The 26,918-nt window shown below is 34.3% G+C and overlaps 1 protein-coding gene across 4 annotated transcripts in view; it reads right to left on the reverse strand.

The window, feature by feature from the left end:
• Positions 1 to 26,918, reverse strand: part of Fkbp14 (peptidyl-prolyl cis-trans isomerase Fkb14) — a 159,955-nt gene that overhangs the window by 94,378 nt on the left and 38,659 nt on the right. For all 4 annotated transcript variants that reach the window (XM_003698278.4, XM_012493141.3, XM_086914743.1 and 1 more), the window contains one exon: positions 3,432 to 4,350. In XM_003698278.4, the coding sequence (XP_003698326.1) occupies positions 3,432 to 3,664 (233 nt within the window). In that variant the 5' untranslated portion in view covers positions 3,665 to 4,350. The remainder of the gene's footprint in view (positions 1 to 3,431; positions 4,351 to 26,918) is intronic.

Raw genomic sequence — 26,918 nt, forward strand, 5'->3', positions numbered from 1 at the left:
TATAAATTTATAAATTTTTTTATATTGGATAATTTATGGAACATATCATTTGCAAAAAAGTTTACAAAGAGAAATTTAATCTGAATGGATATTAAATATATATCATAATATGTTAATTTTCTCTGCAATCTACACAAAATGATATTAAGTTAAAACTTGACTATTAATCAAACGATGTACAGATTCGAATATAAAGCTTTCAATTAATCCAATAAACTACTCTAAGAAAATATCAAATGAAATAAAACGAGAAGTCGGTATTATCTTTTCCAAGATTAATCCTTCGTTTCTTTTTTCACAGTCTCTGGAGGTTATCCCTCTGATATTAACAGTCCTCATATCTCAAGAATAAAAACGAAAAAAATAATCTATCATCGAATGAAACGAACGATAACGAATCTTGTTTTCTCAAAAATATATTTATAGTTATCATTTACACCATTGCCCAATTATGGAGAAAGGCAAAATCAACCTCAAATAAAACAAGATAAAACAAGATTTTTCTCTGTTAGATAGTTATTAAAATTTTTCATATGTACTTTGAACTAAGAATAATTAACAAAACAATCAATTAATATCTTTATTAATTTAAAAAAAAAATGTTTAAATTAAACAGAATTTACAAAAAACAATAAGTGCTCTTATTTCTCAAAATATTAATGAAAAATTTACATCGACCAATCATATTCTTTAATAATTACTTTCCTCCATACTTAGACAAACTAATCAAAAAAGTAGAACCTATCAGTCTCCAGAAGAAAAGAACTTGGTTCTCTTCTTCTATTAAACTTTTACCTGAAATACATTCGTGCAAAAATCGAAGGGGGTGTAGCTGTTTCCGTATAGACTATCACTAGGCCGCGAAATCGCCATCGATCAACCGGGTCGAGAGTTTGTCACCTCTGGATCGAGGAGCAATTAATTTTGGCGAACGACTTCGTGGAGCGGACAGCGGGGCACGTAAGTAAACCGGCTGTCAAATCCGATTTCTGACAGGGCCGAGAGGCCACAATTCGCCTCGTGATTTCTCGTTACCGATAATGAGCCCACGACATTCTATTTTAGACTGTGGGAACCTGCCTGTTCCGCATTATCATAGAGGGATCGGTGAAACGTAACGTAATTAACTTTTCGCGTTTGCCACTGATTCCCAAAGCATACTTTGGAAAGAAAAAAAAAAAAATAAATAAATGCAGAAATCCCGTTGTGATATTAGCAACATCATTGCCAGAACGTTATATTTAATTAATATTTACTTGCATCATATTTTCATATGATAATGTGTAATTTTTGACCCTTACTTCTGTTTAATTTTGTTTGAATTTAATGAATTAAATTTAAAAGTTTATTATAAAATTGTATCTTGCACTACGGTAATTGTATCGTGATGTAATTGTATGTGTATTTTATTTTCGCGTATTAATTATATTAATGGATAAAATTTTCAGATATAATATAATTTATAATTTTCGAAAGGTAATATGAAATATATAATATTTCTATTATCTAGACTGTATAGCTACTCATAAAAATTTTAAAAAGAAAATTCTGTGTAATTTTATTGCAAGATTAATTCTGTGATAAGAAAATTGAAAAAAATTGCACAATTATAATATTTTTTTGATATATTCACAAAAAATATATAAAAGATTGTATCTAAGATAGTACAAAATGTCATGAGGTAAGTAGATGGATAAGTACTCCATTTGCTTTGCCCATGATAAGAACTATTTTATATACTACTTTATATGTAAGAAATGAGTACGTTATTACACGACATAATATGCCTATAATTTATGCCTATACAGCCTATGTTATTTTTTTTTTTTTTTTAGAAAATGTACAAAAACTTTTAAACATGGATATAACTGGATATATTTGAATAATTTAATTTTTATGGAAAATTAACCTGTTTTAAATTATTCTGGTCATCAATAATACCATAAATAATAACCAACGAGTTAAAAATAAAAATTTTGCATGAATATTAAAAGATCACTGATTGGATCATCTATTTATGGTATACAGCAATCGCATTGGCAGACCATACACGATCCAATCGCGTGAGAGCATATTTCATGTTCGAATGAATCATCGATATATAAAGTTTCCCGCTTAAAGATAGCAAAGATCCACAACGAGCCACGTTAATATTATTATAAACCCATACGAGCTAATTTTGATTATGAAAATATACTTGAAGTGTATAAATCTAATTAATCTCGTTCAGAATTCTCAGATATAAATATACAGAACCTAATCTATGAGTTATTGAATTTTAAAAGAACAAATTGATCGATTATGGAAAGTTTTCAAACAAGAAACAAAGCAATTTTAAATATAAAATATGATGCAAGTTCATATTAATGTAAAAAAAATTCTTGAAGATATATATTTAATATATAATAATAGGATCCTTAAAACTGTATGTTTAATAATTACAATTTTTTATAGAAAATAAAAATTAGGTTATCAATATTAACTGTACAGTAGATATTCAAAAGATAATGAATAGAAAAAAAATATTCATTATAATTTTTCTATCAACTATACTTTCGTTTATTGATAACATAAGAAAGATAGTTATGAAAAACTAATATAATTATTTTAATATTAAATGAAATATTATAATAATTAGATTGTTATATATAATGCTAAATATCACAATGATAATAAGAAACCTTGGTGAAAATATAATTAATTGCAGATACTTTCTCAAGTATTATTAGAAAGAAATGATGACACGAAAACTTATTATCGAAGAAATTATACGAATCCTGTTATATCGACACCATTTCTTTCAAACCAACATTTATCTCCATACGTATCTACTTTCAATATTATAATAATTAATTTTCTACATTCATATTAATATTATAATTCCCTATTTTCATTTTAAATTCATATTAATAGGATGATTAGATAACATATCTGATTCTATTTTCTTAATTTCATTAAAATATTAATCTAAACATCGAAAAATAATTTGAATCTAATCTAACCTAATTTGACTTCGTCAGTTACGAAAAATTAAAAATGGCCGTTTCTAATTTATGAGCGAATCCCACATCGCTGACATCATCGCAACCTACATGAAAATAACGTTTGAATCTAGAACGCCAGTTCCTCGAACCATTGTTCCGAAACAAAAAGTTTAACGAATATAAAACGTATATTTATTCAACGAAAAGAGCTCTTTGACCGTTCGACAAGCGGTATATCGAAAAAAAACCGTGTTCGAGCACAAACATATTGGCCGCGCAATAGGCAACATTCCATTTCGCGACACGTGTACCACTAACATCGAACTTAACCTCTTAACGGACACGACAGGATAAACAAACAAAATCGTATATTCTATCACACGTGAAACGCAAAATGAGATCATTAATTCTCCTTAATATAATTATATTTAATAAAGCGTCACTGACCTTGAGTCGAATTTCGTGCCGTCGACAAGTGTGCCGGTATAATGCATCGTCAGCTGGTCACCAATCTTCGATTTGGCGTCGCATACCTCCGGCACGTACAATTTCTCGACTTTCAGTCCCGATTGGTTTTGATCGGCGTTAGCAAGAACAAGAACGGCAATGAACACGAGAAGCACCGTACGACACATCGCGAGCACGACACCCGCGTTGTTATTTACGAAACGGACAGCCATGATTCAGCTCGTTCACTGGCGAATGCTCGTGAGCAACTGAAACGGAGTAGCGCTCTATTCGGCCGAGCTACCTTCGCTTCCCTCTCCCTCTGGCGGCTGGCTGCGCTGTACTTCGTTCCGAGATCAGACGAGCACCGTGCCGCCACATTGCGCCGTCTCATTGGCCCCGCGAAATATGTAGGTCTCTGCCTCGGCCTCTTTTCCCCTTTTCGTTCTTTCTCTTTCGCTCTCCCTACACTTTTTTTTTCTTTTCCTTTTCTCTCTTTCACTCCCGCGTTTCAGTCCTCGCATCTCCTTTTTCCCCTTCCGTCTCGTTTTCTCTCGAACTCTTTTTCTTTCTCGCTCGCCCACGCTACGTCGTCCTGTCTCTTCCTTATTCCATCCTCGTCACGACTCCGATCCACGATTCGGAGTACTCTAGCGTCGACCTTTCTTTCCTAACACGCGTGTCGGCTTCGTCAACAGACGAAACCTTCTTCCATCCCGGCTCTCTCTTTCTTCGAACATAGAGCCCACCGTGTCCTTCTTTTTACGAACCATTCGCGCTTCTTTTCTCTTTCCTTGCGGTATCCAACAGCCTTTCGACTCTCTTGCGATAAACTCTTTTGCCTCGTTGCATCCTCACTACGTGTTTCTATCTGGGTCACTTTGAAATTTGGTCTTTCGTGGCGGAATTTATTGGTTCTCTACGAGAAACGCAAAAAATATCCAAAAATTAGAGTAGTTACATTATATTAATTGTATTTTCTAAAGGTTTCTTTAAAATGAAATACGTATGAAATCATATTAACTGATTAATTTATATCTCTTTTCTTCTTAATAAAGAGTTTTCAACTTTGTTCCAAAATTTATAATTAATGTGTTAACATAGTTTCGTTATTATATTTTAATTACATTCGAGATTGAAATATTTGTTCAAAAATTTATGATAATATGAAACAAACTATTTAAATTTTTGTATTCATGATTATGAACTGTGAAGTGAATTCTCATATAAAATTTTATAGAATAATCTAATCAATGCAAGATTCATAGAAATCAATGAAAAAAGAAAAGAACAATCAGCATAATTTTCTTCCTTAATATCTCTCCCGTAAATAAAATCAATATAACGTAATTAATTATTTGAGAAATAATAATATTCAAAATAATTTCATACAACAGTTTCACCTCTCTTAACGAACAAACGACATATCAAAAACAAGAATTCGTAAAAGAACGTCGATAGAAACGCGTATCTCGGTATCAAAAAAAGATAAAAAAAGTCAAACGCAGTTGAAAACGAAATCATAGAAAGAAAACGGCGCAGAGTTTCTCAAAAGAGAGAAAGCTATCTAACGAAGAAATAAACGTATTAAGATAGCATATTACATTCAAACAACCAAAAAAAGAAAAAAACTCGAATTTCATTCCATCATACGAGTTGGAACATCATCGCTCTAATTCTTCTTGTTACTTATAAAGGTTTCAACGTGCAACAACTTTTATCCAAGCTGCGTTGACGTTTGTCTTCGTTAACAATCCTGTCAATTTTCCTGTCCACGTAGTAATTAATTTTCCTTTACCTGTCCACTCGTTCCTCAACCATCCCTTCTCACTCCCCGCCCTACTTATCCATTTGCACGTAACCTCACGCAACATCCTACTGAACTTCGTTCAACCCTCTTTCAACCCTCTTCCTCGAACATAATCTTCCTCTTTTTCCCTTTAAAGTTTCTTTCACTTTGACCGCGCGTGATACCCTCGCCCTTTCTTCTTCTTCTTCTTCTTCTTCTTCTTCTTCTCCCACGCAACAGATATCGTTACGATGCACCTAACCCCTCTGTGCACGTCTCTTTTCTCCTATCTGCTCCGTTATTCCACCCCTTTCTCTTTCACGCTGCTCTCGCCGCCCTACTTTCTTCGTTTGCCAGCCATGTCACAGCAGCAGCCAAGCGGATTCGAGCATCGCAATACGTCTCTTCTTGCACGAGGAGCAAGCCAACGCTGCCGCCGACGTTCTCCAAAGTTACATGTGTATCTCGTAACTCGCTAACGCTCCGCTGCCCTCGCTCAGCAAGAAATCCATCCTACCGATTAACGAGGTTTGCGAATTTTACGCGAAAATTAGATGCACGAGTGTCACTCGGTGAACACTCGACTTGTTTTTTAGAATTTCACGGAACTCTTCTTCGAGTTTTTCCCTCGAGTTTTCAATTGACACTCGTGTCGAGTGCATTCTTTGAGAAGTGCGTTGAAATGATAAGTTATGATACAGAGGGTTGAAAGGGTTTTTACGTTGAACTTTAATTTGATAGTTTATAGTTACGTTTGATAGGAAGGAATTGCCATTTTTCCTTCGAATCTAGTAAAGGATGTACGTAAATTAATTGTTATTTGATTTTTTATTTCAACATTGGAATAATAAAGGAACAAAAAAAGATATTTTAACTCGAAAACTGTATATATCGATTTTATATATGTTATTATTTTATAACATGTAAGAAATCTTGAAATATTGTGTGAAAAATGATGCAAAATGTTTTATCATATTTGTAATTATTCTTGATTTTTTCGTGATGGTGATTTACATTCCATTAAGTTATTAAAAATGTTTTTATAGATTTATGGATTATTAAGTATCATTAAGCGTATTGAATATTAAACAAATTTACGAACTTGAAAATTTTATAAAGAACAAAGGCAATTTAATTTAAAATATCACGAAAAATCGTTGAACGAGAAAATGACATGTTTCAAATTATACTTTATTATCGACAAATTGAAGAACAATGGACTGTCAGTTAATTGCACAGCTTTCATCGACGAAAAATATTGACGGAGGCAATTAATAACAACTTTCAATTTTAAAATTCTATTACTTATTCGCGAGGGAAAACACGATTTATTTGACGATTAATTTAATAATACTCGACGAAAACTAGACAAGTCGCGTAAATAAATTTCATACACGCAACCCATTCACATTATTGAAAATATTTCATACTAGAATTCAAGTTTTCCAATCACTCTGAATAAACAAGGGAAAACGACGATCAAGAAAGAAATAAAAATTACTCTTTCAAATATTGAATTATGACTACCATGAAACCAGGCACGCTGCTGCCTGTCTAGATTCTAATCCCCGGAAATAGCACTTTTTTATTTGCCAATCAACGTGTACCGATCGTTTCAAATCGAACAGTATGGATCCAATATTAAATTAAATTCGTTCGTCACGTTCACGCGATCAATCCTTACCATCCTCCTTCTTCAATCGTATTACTATATCGCGAATAAACTCGTTCCAATTACAATTCTCGCAATATTGCACGCGCATCTTTCCGCAATAAATTACGGATTTCGTCGAGTTACAATTTCCAGCCATCATGCTTGAAAAATGGAAAACTCGCTTTCGAAGATGGAACGAGTTTCGTTTAAATAATACTCGAACTTGCATTTAGAACGATATCACATTTTGAGAATAGAAGAACGATCTCTCGAAGAAGCAATTCGACGGCTAATGAGAATGTTAATCGAGGAGGATAAAACATATCTCTCCATGAACACCTTATAAGAAGAATGAATATATATCGTTAACATGTCCAAAATGAAAATTCGAAACATAATCCCTCGAAGAACATCCCTCGAGTTAATTCCCTCGAATTTCTCTTTCGCGCAGACTTTAACGAGGGAAGAAACGCGAGAGAATCCCGACTCGAATCGCCCGCAAGTTTAAACCGGCGGAACGTGGTGGAGGAGGACCGCGAAACGTTCCGTGCGCGTGGTCGTACGTTTTGCATGAACGGGCCACGAGGCTCGGCCAGAAACTGAATTTGCGCAGGAATCTCGAGCCATGACTTCGGCCGTGCCATCGCAACGCGTCTACATTCCGACTTCATGCATATAAATTATGTGATTTGTGGCGGGATCCGGACCTTTTGAAACTTTCCAAGTCGAACGAAAGAGAGAAAGAGAGAGAGAGGCCGATACGTCGATCCTGCGGGAAGAGTATCGCGTTAAATCGAACATCGAAGAGGAGAGAGAGAGAGAGAGAGAAGGAAAGTTTTTCGATCGCGTTGACTTAATTTCAGCTGGTGCCAGAATAAAAAAAATTCCTTCCCTTCCGCGAAATTTTCGTCCACCGTTAACGAACTTATGAACTGGAACCACGGAGAGAAAAGAACTTGAACTTTTTATTTTCGTGGGATAATAAGCTCGTTCTCGAGTTACGGGGGTAAAAATATCGGTTGATCCTAGGAGAAATAGGGTGTAATATTTCCAGAGACGTGGTTATTCGAAAGAAATATTAACGAGAGAGATTTATCAACCTATTCCTGCGTTGTTCTTCCCCCTCCCCCTCCTCATTTTTTCTTTCTAATTTTTATTTTTAACGCGTACGGGCGTATTATTCCTGTCGGGCGAGATAAACACGGAGAGGAAAGCTGCGGCGAAAGTGGAGTACACAACTTTCATTGCGCGTGGAAACGATCTCTGAGTGAAACGGAGGTTCTGTTCTGCTTATTTATATTCATTCCGGATAGAAACGAGAGGTGAAACGAAACTGAATTTTCATTTATATTTAAAATTTATCGCTGAATCGATCGATATAGCATATCGTCCACTTTAAATTATTTATCCTTCAATTTCCTCTTTTTTCTATTCGCGCAAAACACTCGTTCTCCCTTTTCGTCCCCTTAGAATTTTATCTTATTATTAAACTCTATAATAATAATGATAAATCTTTGAACAAAAGCAGATCATCGGCGGAATACGAGTTACGAAAAGTTGTTAACAGGCACCTCCTGCTCCTCCAAGAATAATTACATCGCGAAATCAATGGAGCTCCATAGAAATGCGGTAGTTTCGTACAACGACAGTCCTCAACTAATCCCCAGCCGTGGCTGCTTAACGCATGGAAATTAATAATGAGACAGAATGGAAATCCTGGAGCGATAAGCCCGGGATCTACGTAACTCGGTTCGTGGATTATACAACGCAGCACGCACCGGTGCGAATTGAACGAACGATCGAGAAACAAACATGGACACCGGTTCATTTAATCCTCGAGCGCGGTTTTCTAACTTGAAAATTCCCGCCGTACAAAAGCGCGGCAAAATTAATTACCTGCTACGCGACAGACGTATTGAATTCGAGATGAACTCTTCCGTCACCCGATTATTTGTTCGAAACTAAGAATCATTGCGATTGTATTAGGTAAAAGTTTGTTCCTTCAGAGTTTAAAGTTATAGTGTGATACAGTGATATGTGAGTCATAAGTAATCTAAGTTTAGACGAAGTATGACAAAAAGTAGCTATTGCATTTGTTGACTTTCGTGATTGTTTTATTCAATAATTATTTATTCGGTATATCAAGATGACAATGATTAATCTAATACGATTAAACGAACGATTGTACAATTGTTCCTTTGTTGCGCAAACGACGAGAATAGATATGGCAAATCTGAATTACGTGGTTGGGCGCGTACGGAATTTAAAGCGTAAAGCAAACGGTAAAGAAAACGTGCAGGCGCGAAGGTAGTATAAAAAGGGAAGGGAAATCCATATTATAATCCACATGGATATAGTTAAAATTAATGATAGGATAAAAAGGATATGATTTTCAAGCTCGTTACTCGTAAGAAAGAGAAATATCTATTTTTCATAAAAGATTAATGTCTCTAAAGAATGTAAATCATAGCGCGCAAACATCGAAACGCATTGTGTCTTGTCTACAAGTCTTGTTAGAATCGGATCAACAGATCCTCCTTCCCTCCGTCTTCCTTTCCTCGCATAAAGCATCCGCTTTGCAAATTACATGGCAAACAGATTCTGAAGTAGCGCTGTTATCGTTTATTTTCTCGTCGTTAGAGAGGCGAGGGGCGGCATTAGGCAAATAATAACGGTTCGCAGGCCATTGCTCGTCTCTACTTGAATCTCCGCAGAGAGGTAAGGACGTATATCGTCGAGGCGAAATTCTCCGGGCAAAGGAATTTTCGTATTCGTGTCACGTCGCCGTTACTATAAGTACATACGTATAGCTGGCTGCATACCGTTCGATTTAGCGAGACGCCAGTGTTGCCCCGCTATCGATAGCAACGCAAATAAGTCGATTTGTTCTGTTTATTGCAAATATCGAATATGCGGTAACCGTGAAATTTAATACGAAGAATCGTATTAAAAATGGGAGAATAAAATGCGGCGCAAAGAGGAAATAATTTTATCGGCGAACGAAAAATAAATAATAATTTGAAGTAATATATTTTTATTTTAGATATTTCTTTTTTTTTTTTATTATCGTTAGAACAATATCTTCGAATCATGCTACATTATAATACCATAATAGTGAAATACGTGATTATTAATTGTTTCTAGATAGTTGAAAATATATTTATTTTTTCTCAGTCAAAAATGTGAGGAATTATATGACTTTATATATATATATATATACTTCGAATTCCTCGATTTTTATTATCTTCGAGTGATATCATCTTGGCAAAATTCACAAATGTCACTTTATGGTTGCGACATTGTTTGTAATCCAATTGTTCTAGTTGCACTTTTATCGAGTGTATCGTGGATCCCATGTTGTGTAGCTTGTTTGATTGGTAGAGTTTGGTATCGCATGCAGTTATTCTTGTCTGTATCCTGTCAGATTAGTTCGCTCCTATCTGTGTCATACCCACTGATATTACATGCACCAACTGCGTGTATGTTACCACGTGTCTTATGTTTGTGAATTTTATTTTCTTATTTTCTGCGACATCGCTATCTTGTGTTTCTTTCCTTCCATGCATTCATCGTGAATTATAGCGAGTTTCTCGCATCACGTCCTATCCGCAATCGCACGTTACACAGCTAAATTTTTCGTGTTTCAAGTGTTGATGCCAAATTCGATGCAGTATCCCTACATATTTAACTTTTTTACATTGATTGATAGTTTGCTTTTATATTTTGCTCGATTTTGTTACATTATTGCGAATATACATCTTAACGTATCTAGAATTATTATATTCTTTAGGCAGCAAGCATGACTGTTTGAAATTTAATGAAAGAAGTAGAATAAATTAGAAATATAACGAAAAGTTAAAAATTAGTTAAATGCATCAAGTTAAGAAGAATTAATTAGTTTGATTTTTAAGAAGAATTTTTAGTAATAAATAATCAATTCTCAAAGATGTACACATTAACATATTAGCAAACATCACATCATTTCATCCTTGGAAAATAATTTAAAAAATCTTTCGTCTTGCAGAAATATCTTGTAGAAGAAGCGACAAACGATGACGAATATACATCGATGACGTTCGATTTTCTTTACGACGATCGATAATATTTTTCGTATTCGAAAGTGAAACGATGATGTACGCGAGAACAAAGACTTGATCTCATGAACCCTTAAGCGGCAAATGGGCCGAGCTTAATAACGGTTTCTACCAGGCATTGGTAGTCGGTTAAACGCGCGTAGTTTCGACAGGAAAGCTCGAAAGCAGGAGCGCACGTAACGCGAGCTTCAACCAGTTTGAATGCCGGAGATAACTAAACTGGTATCCTCGTCTTTGGGTTAAGGGAAACACCGTTTGCTGCCATGCTCCTGATTGTTCATTCGAAGGTTACACATTAACAATCAGCAGAATTGCGTGTGAAACACGCAAGGTTCTTCGCGATCGATGTTAAGAATTATTCCCCTTCTTTTATATTTATATAAAAAAAATATAATTGTCTATCGATTATATTATCTGCAAATTTTTGTATGCCATGTAAAGAATAAAATTCATATTATGTCAAATTACAGAGAGGAGATGTTTTGTTTGAATAAGAATATTTCTCAAATATGAATTAAACAAAAATTTTCTTTTTACTTTACTACTTAGTACAAGAAATATATAGCACACAAAAGAAAGAGAAAAAAGAAATAAGACAATTCGAATTTCTAATTACATAAGACTCTTCTTATCTAGACTCTTTTAGACTCCATCTTATCTACTAAGCTCGTTACACTCGTTCAATAGCGAACCGAGAAAAATCGATGCAACGAAATGCAAGTATTCTGCAAACCAAGAAATGCGAATCCGAACCAAGTTAATGTTCGAATTCCCAACGATTTTTTCAAAATCTTGCCTCGAAACTTCAGATTACAGAAGTGATTCCCCCGCGATCTCGATTCCTTATCGAAAATATTCCTCTCTATCTGGAGGAATGAGATCGCGGAATTTTCGTTGGCTTATCGACTTTATCGTTCGTCGAAATGTTTGCCGTTGCTGTCAACGCGTTGACAACTGTTAAAGCGTCTGCGGCAGGCAGTGCTAGGCCTGGATCGCGGCGTTCAAAGGTGTCAACGATACGCCGACATACTTTCTGCTCGACACGTATTCGCGGCCGTTTTTAAACCGCCTCTGATCGATCGGTTTTCCCATCGGTTGGCCCATCGACGACGAATTCTGCGGCTTTTCAAAGAAGATACCCACGTTAAACGTATCACTCTGGTAATATGGACGACTGCTCGGTTACCAAGATTTCCAATACGAGGTACGTTATTTCGATACATGCCCGAGGGATTCTCGTTTTCGGATATGGAACATTTTTCGACCGATTTGCACATTTTTCTTGCCAATATTCGGTGAACAGAATTGGAAAATAATAGTTTTATATCATAGGGATATCATTGAAAGTAAAAAGAAATTTTTAAAATATAATATTTATAAATGTATGTATATATGTTGCCTCAAATGCTGCACGAATTTGAGATTTCTTTTTTTCATCTGCAATGAGGGTAAATGATCGAGTATTTATGGTAATTGATTTTGCAGTTTAAACGGTATGTTGTTGAGACTGGTATTATTCGTGGAAGGGTAGTATGAGATATCAGTGGTTGAATAGTACGCGATCTCTGGAAATCGTATTAATTAAACTTAAAGAGAACAGAATCTCAATTGATGCAAGCCAAATACCTGAGCTATTATTGCTAATAATTGCTGTAATGCTAAATATGTAAATTGATCGTTTGAAGTTAGCTAGTTAACTATGGAGTTTATACTTGTAACATGATATTTAATGTTTATTTTTTACACAAAATCTTTTATTTAAATTTAAATTTTCCAAAGTAATTATGCTTGAACGATAATATATATTAATTCTGTTCACAGTGTAATGAAATCTTTTTGTAATGGAGATTACTGATGTACAATTCGTACGTTTATGCAGAAAATTCTGGAAAAATATTTTCAATTATTCAAATTATGAAATTAGATGTTTAGAAGAAAATATGAAAGCTGAATTGGATTTTCATTGCAAAGAGTAATATTGATAACATTTTATTGATATAAAAATATAAGTATATATATATATATACTTGAGTATTATAAAGGGCTAGTTTTAACCCCTGGCTAAACAATTAAGACCAACATCACAATTTTCAATATTTTTTATATATTTTGAAAAAAATGTAAAAGTCGTAAACAAAGAATTATTATTACATGCATTTCAACAATTTATATACAATAACAACAAATAACGTCTTGTTATTTTAAAGATAAACGATGTAATAAAAAAACTGCAAAAATTATTATTAAATATCCAAATATCCGTTAAAGTTTACCAAAAAAAAAAAAAAAAAAAAAAAGAAAAAAAATTACGAATTTTACAATCCCAATTTTTTACAGCCGGAGGTAGCAAAATTTCCGATAGCAGGATCATAGAAATGGGCGAAAAGGATCATATCGATCCGTTGTAATTCTTGAGAGCTGCGCGAGCTTTGAAATTTGTGCGGTGCCCCGCGGGAATGCGGATCTATTTGGATCGCTAATTTCGCCAGTTAATTTTAGGGAGGCTAACCATAGTAATGGAGTTTGCGGTGTGGGGCAAAGCTTCTCATCCGTTATCGATAACGTCGATGGCTGAACTCCGTGTACCGGATGTCAGAGGGAATTGGACGTGTACCGAATACGTTTGAAATTCCTACGGAAAGTTGGGGGCCAACGTTTGGCATTCCTAACCGAACAATCGGCTACTTCCGACTCGGTCAAGAGCTTCCCACACCGCTTTCCACGCGCCACCAGCACGCGTCTCACGGCTAATTTCGACGAGCGATCCATGCATTTTCCGCGCCGATTAATTCGCATTTACGCGCGATCACCGGCATCTGACAGAGCGGTCGAATGTTTAAGCGACCTTGATGGAATTGCAGATATAATTTCTCGCTTGTCTCGCTCGAGCACGAATGTATGTCGCGATTCGAGAGGGCCGCACGTGTCAATAGGTGCGCTCGTTTCGTAGTGTCGCGCGAAATGACGACTTAAACCAGTCGCTAAACATTTACCGCCAACAAGCTCGAGTTTCGTGAATTTTTATCTCTACGACGTTCTATAAATTCTAAAATCTCTCAAATTTTTAATCAATTTCTCAATGAACAATCGAGAGATTTCATTTAGATTTCGATCCGAATTTCATTATAATTTGTTAAAAGTTCGAGCATGGCTCGTAATTATTTGAAACGAATATCACGGTTCTCTGTATATACGGGCAATAAGAAAAAGCGGCGATAACCACTTTTGAAATTCGTTGCGTTCCCATTATTTTTCATACGGACGGACTAATCACGCGAGCACCGTTTAAAAGCGGAACTCTCATATTGCCCCTGCGGAATAAACGGACGATTCGAGCGGTGAAATTAAAATCTTTTGCCGAATTCCTTTCGCGAATCCACGGAGTTGCATAATGAGTTTTTTTTTTTTTTTTTTTTCGTTGCGTCCTGGCGTTTCGTTATTGCAACGTCGAAAATAATTCACGAGAAACTCAAACAGAAATATATAAAATACGTCGTGGACGACGAGTTTTAATCTGTTCGTGGATAATTTCGAAACTTTTTTCCTGTATCGGATTATATCATTTCACTTTCAAAATGAATATTACATTGATTACGAAGATCGATTCAAATATTTGAACAAACGATTCATTTTGTAATACACGTAATTTTAATTTTCTTCCTATGATTTTATTATCCAAATAGAACGAATCCATTTCTAGCTGTACCATGTTTGACACAGTTTCGTAAGAATCTTTCACGAGAATCTTGATCGTTCTCACCAACTTGTGCGAATATTCTGCGACAATGCAGTGAATACAATCACATCTTGACAGACATTAGAAACTTCTTAAATAGATTTTCACTGTGTCGTGTTCTTTCTCTGCTATATTTTCCATAAAGGAAAAAAAAAAAAAATCCACGTGGAAATAATTCACGCTTACTGGAGCTGATAATTTGACCAGACACCAGAGAATCGAGACACTTAAGCAGGCGCATGACTTTTTACTTGGCTGCTCGAGTGATTAATGAATCTCTCTCCCCGAGATAGTATCTTTTTAATCGGTACACTCTGGCTGGAACAGCGACTGCATCCACTTTAATTCGTTGCCTCCAAAATGAACTTGAAGCTCGAATTACAATATCTGTACGTGAAATTTCGATATTTATAAATTTTAACGTATTGTTATTAATTACACAAAGAATTTAAATTTTGAAATTTTTATCTGAGATCAAAAATTGAATGTTGCTTAAACTTTGATACATTTGAAATTGTTTCTTTAAGCAAGTCTGTTCTTCGACTCAAAATTTGGACGAGTACGTTCAACTCTTTGTTGAACAGGTTTGAATGTTATGTACATAAATTATTCTAAATGTTTCTACTTTAAGACCACAATTATTAAAATAACAATCCTTCTAGAAACAGATTAGTTTCGATATCTTTTTTCAACAAATTAATAGATTTTAAAAATCTAAACTTGCTAAAATATGTAATCTACGAATGAAATAAAATACCAATATACATTTTAAACATCAAATTTATTTATGAATTCAAAAGCGTGAAATGAAGATGGTTAAAAAAAAAAAAGAAAAGAAAAAGAAAAAACAAATTAATTAGTTGAATTTGCAAAACAAAGCGAAATTAAACAGTATGAATCAAAATTAGATTTCATTATTCAACAAAGTTGTTAATTGGTTTGTCGATTTCACTAAATTAATAGTGTTCCATTGTTAATTATACGTTAATTGCAATGATCTGTCTGGTATTGTTTGAACAAGTTTCGTTCATTATAAAAAGATCCCAAATTAGCAATGGCGATTCTCCTTAGCGTGTTTTTCTTGTTACGATACGGCTTTACTTTCTTCCTTTCTTCTTCTTTTTCGATCTGATTTGTACAACAAAAGGCCTTTGAACATTCCACTATCGAACGTTGTGAAATAATTTCATACTTGGCTGCACACTTTGATAGTCCATCGTATAATCTTCAGCACGTAAGTTGTTGCATCAGGACTGCTTCGAATTCTATGCATGTTAAATCGATTAGTTCGAGTGAGAGTCTCCGTCACGCTCTATGTATTATTTATCGTCAATCATTCGAACAACAATAAAATAATAATTCAGAATACGTGTGTTTAAACGTTTAGAAAAATTAAATTTTTGGATTGTCGATTTTTTAAAACAGCCAAATTATTAACCTTTCTTGCTTTTCAGTAAGATCATGAGAATATGAAAATATCCTTATCTGTTGCCACAGAAAAAAATGGGGTACAATAAGGAAAATGATTATTTTTTATGAAAGAATAAATTAGAAAGCTTCGAGTGTATTAGAGAAAGGAACTTGACGATACATATTTTCTAATTTTTACAGGAAAACAGTTTTAAAATTGTCGAGTTATTTCCTTATCTATCTTCAAATATTTCCATTATACTTTTTGAACTTTGACATGTAAAAGCACTCTAACTATTAGATGATGGTTAATAGAAGATCTCTTTTTATGAAAAAACTATATTTTACATTTTCAAAATCCCTTATTGTTACAAAATTCGATCAAGTTAAATTTAAATTAAAACATTAAAATATTGAATTTCGTCTCCTACTTATTTCTATCATGAAACGAATTCTATTTTTCGTATTTCACCATAACGTATTTGAACTTTATATTCTTTCCTTCGAATATTATATCGTGAAGCAGGAAAGCAGAATTTCCACGAAAACTATATTGTACTTATTCACAGAAGTAAATACACAATTTTTTTCTTTTTTTTTTTTTCGTGATTAGAAAGTCTGCTTCTTGTGTACGACGTTCAGGACGAGTCGAAGGAAAGTATTTGGAACGCGCGAATAACGGTTCTCCAAGGCCGACGAGGAGAGTGTCCAGAAAGTTCGATGACTCCTCGTTAAAATCGGTTGAAACAATCGCGTATCCATTAAAATTGTATTCAATTCGGCTCGATACGTCGAAATAAGCTCTTCTTCCAATCGAGATGCATGCAACTCTCGCGTGACAACAACTCGCTCTTTCACTTTTTCCTAATGATAAGGCACGAGTTACACGTACGGAAGCGTTTCGTTAAATACTCTGCTGGAATTGCGAGCGTTGCCAGAGATTTTTAATGACAAACAATCGACGGCCAGGATTCCCTTCACGCGATCGAACATCACGGGTCTTTCGAAACTGCATTCATGGAGTGTGTAGAAAGTTCCGCAGGGGTCAACTTTCACTCGAAACTTGTTCCGTGAAGGAAGATGCACCGCAAGGTACAAAACGATTAGCATTGCGCTTGTTGGAAATAGCAGGAACGAAATCGTGGAAAAAATTCTTTCTTTCTTTTTTTTTCTTTTTTTTTTTTCTTTTTCATATAACAGTAAGAGCATTACGATCGATTCTAGAATACGATCGATACGTAGAATTTTTTAATAGAGTTATGATGTCGTAGCATGGGGTGAGTAAAATAAGATTATTTTTAACTTTAATTATATTTTTATCTGAATATAAGTTGAATATGTGTATTTAAAATTGGTATGAATGATATTTAGAATGATATTTAAAAATTTAATCATTTTACTTTTATTATTCAAGTGATTGATTTACTTTTTTAAATATAATTCTCTAATATTTTTTTATATGATATTTAAAAATTGTTTCATGACATATTGACAAATTTAGTTCTTCCCGAACGATTATCCCAAAGGATTTGTCTGCCAATTAGTTTGATTAACCATTCTGATGAATTTGGATTGAAGATTAAGGCTGAAAATATTTTTTGTTAAAACTGTGAATGTTAAATGAGCAACAAATATGACAGATTGCGTTATTCGAAAATTGATTTCGAAAATTTTAATTGATACGAATTGTGAATTAAAAATTAACGATAGAAATTTTATTTCGTGAAAGATATAGGAATACCGATTCATAGATTGAATATTTTTGCAATAATTAAATATATTCTTGTCGTGATAAATTATATATGTATATAAAGTAAAACACAATTTTTACAGATTTGATCTTGAATTTTTCTTTCGTGAATATTTTAAGATATTTACAACGAGGCTGTAATTGATTCTTTTGAAATATTTAAAATTCTAGATTAAAATCATATTTTGCATGATTTCGTTGACTCACTTACAAATAATGTGCCAGCTATTGTTTCAGATTGTACATTATAGATTATGCACGATACATACCCATTTTATGAGTCGTTAATGTTCATTAAATGCGATCAAGATTTGCTAGGAAATGTCAGGTAGTCATTTTAAGTAAAGATAAATGGATTCTAATAGATAAGTGGATAATGGATGATATTTAATTCATCGTTAAAGTGAAATTCAATAATGTAGCGATGAAAAAGTATAATTTTTTTTGCGTGTATTCAAGTTTCACGGAAATTAGAATTCTCCAACGAAGATTTTACTTTGTTGTAGACAAAAATGCTTTATAGGAAGATGCACTTAGCCCCTTTCACCATAAAATTTTTCAAAACTACTTCTTATTCCACATGAGAGAAGTATTTGCAGAACTTTAACAATATATGTCAAGTGTATATGAAATAATTCATATAAAATGATTTTCTTTGGGGAGAAAGTAATGATTAAATTGATTTATGAAGTGCTCTTATCAACTACTCTCTTTACACATGAAAATATTACAAGTAATGTGATAAATAGGAAATCTGAATAAATTCATTTTTGTTCATTTAATAGTTTAATTTTTGATATCTTCATTAATCAATAAGATAATTGCAATAAAAATATCAGAGTTGACATACGTTGAAAAATATATTTATATATCTTGTCAATGAGTAATATTCTATAAAAAAAAATTGTTTCTAATAAAATACAGCTTTCTTGTGTATTTAATTTCCAATTTAAAAAGTAATAATTCAGTCACAAAGTATACAACGAATATATGTATAAAAGAATATTTTTTTTTATTTATTACTAACTTTTAACAGTGATTTCAATAGCTCGAAACGAATCCGCAAAATAGCACAAAGAATAACTAAAAACAAACAACGAAACATTTCCAAATGGTTATTTCAGCTCGATCTCTTTCAAAGCTTTACACGAGTTTTCATAAAACAAATACATTTTTTTTTATTTTTGTTGCAATGATATCTAAAAGTAAAGAATAATCGATCTGTATAAAAAAATTTAAATCTGTACAATCATCGTTGTATTTATATTGCTACCAATATCCAAATAAAACATCCAAATCAAAATACATATTGTATAATATTCAAAGAACAGAAACAATTTTTTATCCCATTTCTGTAATTTCATTCATTGATAAAAAATTTTAATTCCCATAAATTTAATCACAATACTACGATCTCTCGATTGATCCAAATTTGTACCATGTATAAAATCTTCTACGAAACGAGTTAATTCCATCATTTTCAAAAATTTAATCGATATAATCATATGAATATTTAAACAATCCCACATGACAGAATTATTAACACGTCTACGTGTCATTGCGAATCGTGCAAGATTAATTAGCATCCTCTGATTGCTTGTTAGCAACGTGTAAATGCAGCAAGATCGGCAGGTCTCGTCGTAATTGGACGATGATGAGCAGGCATGTGTCGTATTCTCGATTTTCTCTAATATATCTCGTATCTCTCTATGCTTTTTCATGGATTTTTCGCATGCCTGGCACGACGAGGGTGACCCTTTCGCCGATATGTGGATAATATTGAATGGGAAATGCGCGCGAAAAGAATCAAAAACAGACGCGAGCGCCTCTGGCGGGAGCATTAAGTGGTCGGCATCATCATGGCGGCTTTTTCAACGACGAAAATTCTCGCCTAGATTCGTTCGTTTCGTTTCTCTCGACGGTTCTTTTTTTTTTTTTTTTTTTTTTTTTATTTTGTCGCATACTTCAACGTCGCGTATTTCAACGTTTTCATCGATGTCAATCGTGGCCACGAGACGACAGACAGCTCGTCATTATTGAGATTCCGTCATAAACCGGGACGTTTTTTTAAAATTCGATTCGATCGAGATTTTACCAACGTCATCTTGCAGCTGCTCACGGATATCTTTAATCAGAGGATAAATATTTACGCGTAAAATGAAATGCAAATTTTCATTCTGGGCCACTCTCTCTTCTGTCTCGCTGCTTCCGGAGAGGAAAAAATTATCGTACGATTTATGATATTTAACACACGATAATCTGAAGAAATGACGCGACACGATTTCACGAAATGACTATTGTTCGTGCCTCGATTATTTCGTGGCAATTCGCTGACTCGAATTCGTTGCCTGCTGCTGCATATATTTCATTGTTCGTCTCTATTTTACTTTTTTTTTTTTTTTTTTTTTTTGTATGGATAATGGGTTTGAAATAGGTGCAGAAACGAGAACACGTGGAAATGTTGCTATTGTGAGTGAGAAAAGCTTTATGGATTATCTTTTTGTTGAAATTATTTTTATAAAAAAATTTCGTTGCAAAGATTACACGCATCACGACTATCTAATGCTGCTTTTCTCATCCATAACGTGATATGATTTTTGATAGGAATTTTATCGCAACGTCATTGTATCACGTCACCGGAAGATACAAGTGGCAAATATAGATCTATCTTTAAAGTCGCTCGGGTCGCGTGTGTTAAGCTCACTTTTATTACGATCGAATTATCTTGCTATAAAATTTGCGATAAAATTGGTATTAATTACAGATGCGAGCCCAAGAGGATCGATTATAATGTTGCAATAATTTTGATAGCCACGATGGAACATTTCGGATTATGGGTTGGTAAAATGAGTTGTTCTGATGGAACAAATTATGCACGCTGCAATGAACCCTGAATTTCGAAATTTATAGCTTCTCTGGAAATTATTTTAATTTGAATTTAAATTTCATTATCGTCACAGGTGTATGCGTGTGAAAAAACGCATAATCGTTTAAAAAGCGAAATAAATTTTTATCGATCCGCAGTATAATTTTTATCGTAAAAACATTTAACATTTGACGTTTGAACATCAAATCATAGAAAATATAACGCATCTTCTTCCCTATTAAACATGTAACGCAAATAAACATACATTAAATTTAAAATAGAAGATTAAATATTGAATAAACACAAGCGATATTCATTCTATATTTCCATGTTAATATTTAATTTTGATAAGAAAGGATAAGAAATAATAATCTGTCTATTCAAAATCAATTTTGTTCATAATTAAGAATAAAATAAATGAATACGATGAATAATCGTTCATCAAGAACAGATACACAGATATAAGAAAACCAGTTTGAAACCTGTTAGTAAAATATCGCCTTCGTTCCATCTATCTATAATAAGTGGTTATTACAATTAGAAACATCAGAACAAAATCGGCACGAGAGTTTCGTTTACGACTTACAATAACGCTATTTCTCTCTGCATTTTTCGAGGGATCACCGATCCCCTGTCCAATGCACGAAACACGGCCCTGCATGTATGCACGTGCACGTCCCTATGCAAACGCGTAGTCGTAAATCACGAATAATTTTCTCTCGTTTTCTGAGCGATGTTCGACGACCACCGACAGATAGCCGGAGGGGGCATTTCGAAAAATGGGTGGAAAAGAAAAAAAAAAAACGAAAAAATGAAAACGAGGAGGAGGAGGAGGAAAACGAACGTGGAATAAAATAGATAATTAAAAAAGAGAAGTGAAAAAGAGAGGGGAGGAAGCATTACGAATGGCGTTTTACCTTGAAATTGGACAAATATTTGGGTATGTTATTAAAGGGTGGATAAAATCTCGGAACAGGGGGGGAAGGGAGGTTGAGGGGGAGGTAAGCGAGGAGAGAATGGGACAAAGCGCGATTTCAAACTTTTTTTTCTTTTTTTTTTTTTTCAATCAAAAAACTTTCAGATGACGTCAAGCAGCGACGATGGTTTAATTGCACGGCGGTGCAACGGCAAGTTCCGGTGAACAATAAAATGGAGGAAGCGCGATATGTGAATGAAGATTTTTATTAAAAAACGTGGGGACACAGGAGCGGAGCCGCGGTTCTCGGACAAACGGAAGAAAAGGAAAATATGGCAGGCGGAATTGAAGGGTTTAATGGACGCGAAAATTTGACTCTGCGAAAAAGAGACGTCATAGAGAAAGTTTGACAATGAGTTCGAAATAAAAAGAATAATAGAGAAAGTACACAATTCTATTGTGTATTGATAATAACAATGACAGTAATAATCCATAAATACGTAATGTTATATAACGAATTGATGCACGAATTGCAAAAAAAAAAAATTGTTTCACATCAAGATTTTGTATTTGCTTAGATTGAAAAAAAAAAAATATCAATGATTCTAACTAATTTTTCTTCAATTTTTTAATTTCTTTGGACGTAACAATAATCTATAAATTAATTAATCTGTAATTTACTAAGTAATACAATATCAAATAATTTTTAATTATTCAATAATGATATACATCCAGTAAAATCGTTGAAGGAAACAAGCTGGGATAAAAGTATCCAGCTTCGATCGAGAGAATGAAATTCGCTTGAAAATTCGAAGGGTTCGCAGGAATACGTGTCAATAAGTGAAACAAAAGATTGAAGGGTGTGCTATCCGGACAGTTCACTCTGGGACTGGTGCGTTAATAAACTAACACGGGTTTGTTAATGTTGTCGGTTGATGCCTGGAGCTATGGGGACCATAATTACAGGTAAAATCCAACAATACGCGGATCGGTCGAAGGTTCGGCAATCGCTTCGATTATACGTTAACAGCGGCGCGCATTTCCGAGGCAATTAAATGCGCGCCTCGCAAAGTGTTGTTAATATTAAATTAGATTTCGTGTCGCGCGAACACGCGTAAATTGCCAGATTAAACTAAACGTTAAATTAACGTTAAATTAATTAATCCTCGACCGAGCGCCCGTGAACCGATTCTCGATGACGTTCCAATTAATTTCTGAAGAATGAAGGCGGTGTTAAGTGTGCCTGCGAAAGATAAAAAGGTAAAAATTTCCGTATTTTCGGCTCGGAGAAATTAAGAATCTTTTCGAGTTAATTGATCGGTAATTTTTGCCGAAAAAAAAAAATCTAAGACGAATATTATAGTTTAAATAATCAATTGTACAATCAAAAATTAAGAATAATTGGAACGCGATAAGAATCGTTCAATAAAATTGATTATTCTTAAAAATGTTTATTTTACAGTACTTTTTTTTTAAACATTTGAAGGAAGATTTATGCGTTGCAATCGTGCAATAAGATAATGAAATATAAATCTGGAAAGGAAAGAATTTTGGACATTGTCCAAATTGATATTGGAATTATTTAATTTTTTGTTTCAAAATGAATCTGACATCTGACATCTACGTATGTATTTATTGGTTTTTGATTAATGATTGCCCTGTGAAATATTTTCAGTCATTATTAAGCTGATTTATGGATTCATTATTATTATAATACTGAATTTGTTGCTTCAAATTTTGTACTTGCTCGACATTTTATTTATAAGGGAAACAGTTGAGTTGAATATATATACACAGAAAGTTATAGGACATAGGCATGCATAGAAAATAAATCAGAGAACAGAATCACAGTTATAAATTATAAGATTTAATATTATCATTTTATCTGGTACAATGTTAATATTAAATGCTGCGAGTATTACTATCAATATTAAGCAGATATTATAATATCGCTAAATACTTAATACGAAATAATTTCGCTATGTATGATTTACCCAGGATCACTATTAAAATTTCAAGTTATAATTTAGTACATTAAATAATTACACGCGAGCCAAGGTAATTACAAAATCATTCTATAAAGTATATACAGTTATGTGATGCATATTAACTAACTGATTTTATCAACTGTATCTATTAATATTGCTAATAATATCTGCCATTATTCTTATTTTCCTTTTTCTTTATCTTATAATTATAAAAATAACATCGATCAAGATTAAGAATAAAATCATTTAGTACTCTACAATGCGATATCCATCTTCGTCTAATTAAATTTTATTCCCAATATCTTTCAATATCATTCAATATCATTAATAATATTATTGCAAATTGCATCGATCAAGATAATGCAAAATAATATCAACATTATTCCCTTATATTATATCCTTTCTTTAATAAAGTAATTAATTTATGATACAACTACTATACCAATTCAACACCCTCAAAAATAACTTCCTATTCTACAAGCATCATACACCCACATTATTTCTTTCGTCTCGACCATTACGATGCAATTGATACCGATTCTCATGCTTCGAAAATAAATAAAATTTCCTTCTCTACAACGATATACCAAACTTATTACTTCCACTGTACACCTACTTTCGCTTCTTTCTTTTAGCAACCAATAGAATACAATCGATAGAATCAATTCTCTCAACTTTAAAAAAATAACTTCATCTACTAACTTTTCTTTCTTTCCTTCCTTCTTTTTTTTTTTTTTTTTTTTACACCACAATACGAATTCACACACAGCTTCAAAAACAACTTTCCACTCTGGGCCAACGAAATCCAGGCAAAGAAATACATCTCTCTCTCTCTATATATATATATCGCAAAAGTTTCTAATGGTACACGATGGAGCTCATTGCGTTCGAAAGAGGGATTCGATGTAACCCTCCCCCTTTCGAAAGTCGTCGAAGACGGTGGTGTCCGAGGACTGATTTATTTTCAATCGGGTTAACACGATTCGCGCACGGTTGAAGGTGGCGGTTGTCAAAAGCCGCCTGTGGAATACGTGCTCGTGGCGAGAAACAGCCTCTCCTCTCCTCTCTCGGCCAACGTGGGCCAATTTTCTTCCGACAATATTGACCTTCCCTCCATTCTGGACGAAGGAGGGGTGAAGGGAAGGGCTCCAAAAATTCCTGCGGATTTCACGTGGCGCGGATGAGACGGTGGACAATGTGGACGGAGTACGTAGTTAATCCGGGATGTTCGACGCGAAGACTCGATTACACTGCGGATTTATCAGAGGCATCGAGTGCGCTAAGCCCCCTCGGACTCCCACGAAATCGAGATTTATATTCCGCCCGCGTATCCGGAGGGGGGAGGGACAAAAAAAAAGAGATTCTTTCGCGGGCGTATTGCGATAGAATAGCCCCTCTCTCTGTTTCCTTTTCGTAGAGGAAAAATTAAGAGTTACACGCGAGGAGAGGGAGCTATGTTGCTCTACGGAAGGAAGAGAGATTTTCTTTCTTATTTTCTTATTTAAGGTAACGACGGTTTTGGAATATTCATTCGAATAATTAAAATAAATAAGTTGATAATTACGTGTCTGATCTCGTTTAAACAATTAAATATATTCTCCACTCTGGAACAAAATTAACAATGCTATTAACTTGAGAAGAAGGATAAAAGAAGAAGTTAATTCGCGTGTAACAATGTACAACAACTTGTCTGCGCACTCTCTGCCCCTGTTTTTCTGTGTCTCGTAAGAAAATCATCTTTCCATTCCTATTAAAAGCTCATCTCGGTACGCAAACTCTCAAAGACGTTCAACTTTCGCGAAAGATAAGGAAATTATTTTCGGTCGATGCAGATTACCCCCTGTAATACGGAAGTTGGAAGGCGAGGACGGATGCAAAGGGCCAGGACGGTCAATAAACTGAATTAAAATAGCTCCGGAAATTACACATCCGAGAATGTCCGACGATGAGAACGTTCTGTCCGTCTCGACGCAACGCAAACCTTGTAAAGCCTACAATTTCTTGCTTATCTATTTGATGGGCGAACTTTGCTCAAACTTTGCCTGAACATTGTCAGGCAAGCGTTTAAAATAATTTTCGGGAGAAGCTGTCCCCATTCCTCGAAAGAGAAATGAAAATCATCTAAAATGCTTGAAAAAGATGTTTTATAAAGAAACGAGATATTAATTATTTCGGGTTTTTGGATACAATTTTTCGTATCGCTATTTAATTTCCATGGAATATTTTCACACCTTTAATTTTTACTCTCAAAAGATAGACGAAGACACGATTCAAATGTGCGCCTATCACAATTACAGTCATCGTTCTATCACGGATTCGCGTATCGTTAATCGTGTTTCATCGTGATGTCGAACGACAACGAGGGGGATAGGTGAAAGCTGCGCTTTAGCAAAAGTTCGAAAGCTCGATACGGCGACGTCATCGAGAGCCGCTTTCGCGGGAACGGAAAGTAGACGATGACACGACGGTTTTCGATGTTGGCGCGAAGCAAGAAAGCGTCTACAATGAAAAATGAACCGTGGGGGGGAGGGAAGAAATCTGATGTTTCATCGCGTGAGAAAAGGGTTGAACCGTTCGATCAGATTAGAGCATAAATTCTATAAACGCTATCCCGGTTATTAGCAGAGAATCAAGAGCGAATATTATGATCGATGATCGCGCGATTTTATATGACAGAATATGTGTAACGTAGATAATTTAACCATCGACTTTTGTTTATACTTTTGTATTTAATTTGGCTTCTTAGAATCGAGAATACGACGTAAAGACACTCGAGGATTTCGATATATATTTATCTGTAACGACGAGAGATGGCATAAATATGGATTTATTTTAACGATGTTACGAATTATACGTGGATTTTCATGGCGATTTATAAATTTTTAATACACAAGCGAATAACAATTAAGAATTCGAGGAGGAAAATAATAAAGAAGATTCTTCGCTTTAACCACACTCGTTCGTTATTCATATATTCATTTATTCGTAACGTGTTTATATACGCCATATTGCACCTATCCAGACTCCACCGTGGCTTAAAATGAATCCCTCCGCCATCTATGATCTCCCCTTTCTTGCGTTTGGTAAGCAGATTTCCTCCCGTATAACCCTCTACATCTTCTACCTGCCTCTAACTATTCAATCATTTAAATCCTCTATTTGCACCAACGTCTCGAGTTAAGGAACAAGCAAAGCCTGCTTATTCACGTGCCAATAACCCTCTAAATTCCTCGGCCATGATTTCTTTGAAGGGTAAAAGTTTTCGTTCCGCCGCTAATGGAGAG

The sequence above is a fragment of the Apis florea genome, unplaced genomic scaffold, assembly GCF_048593485.1.
Source record: "Apis florea isolate Af1SG1 unplaced genomic scaffold, ASM4859348v1 contig_3732_pilon, whole genome shotgun sequence".
NCBI classification, from domain to species: Eukaryota; Metazoa; Arthropoda; class Insecta; order Hymenoptera; family Apidae; genus Apis; species Apis florea.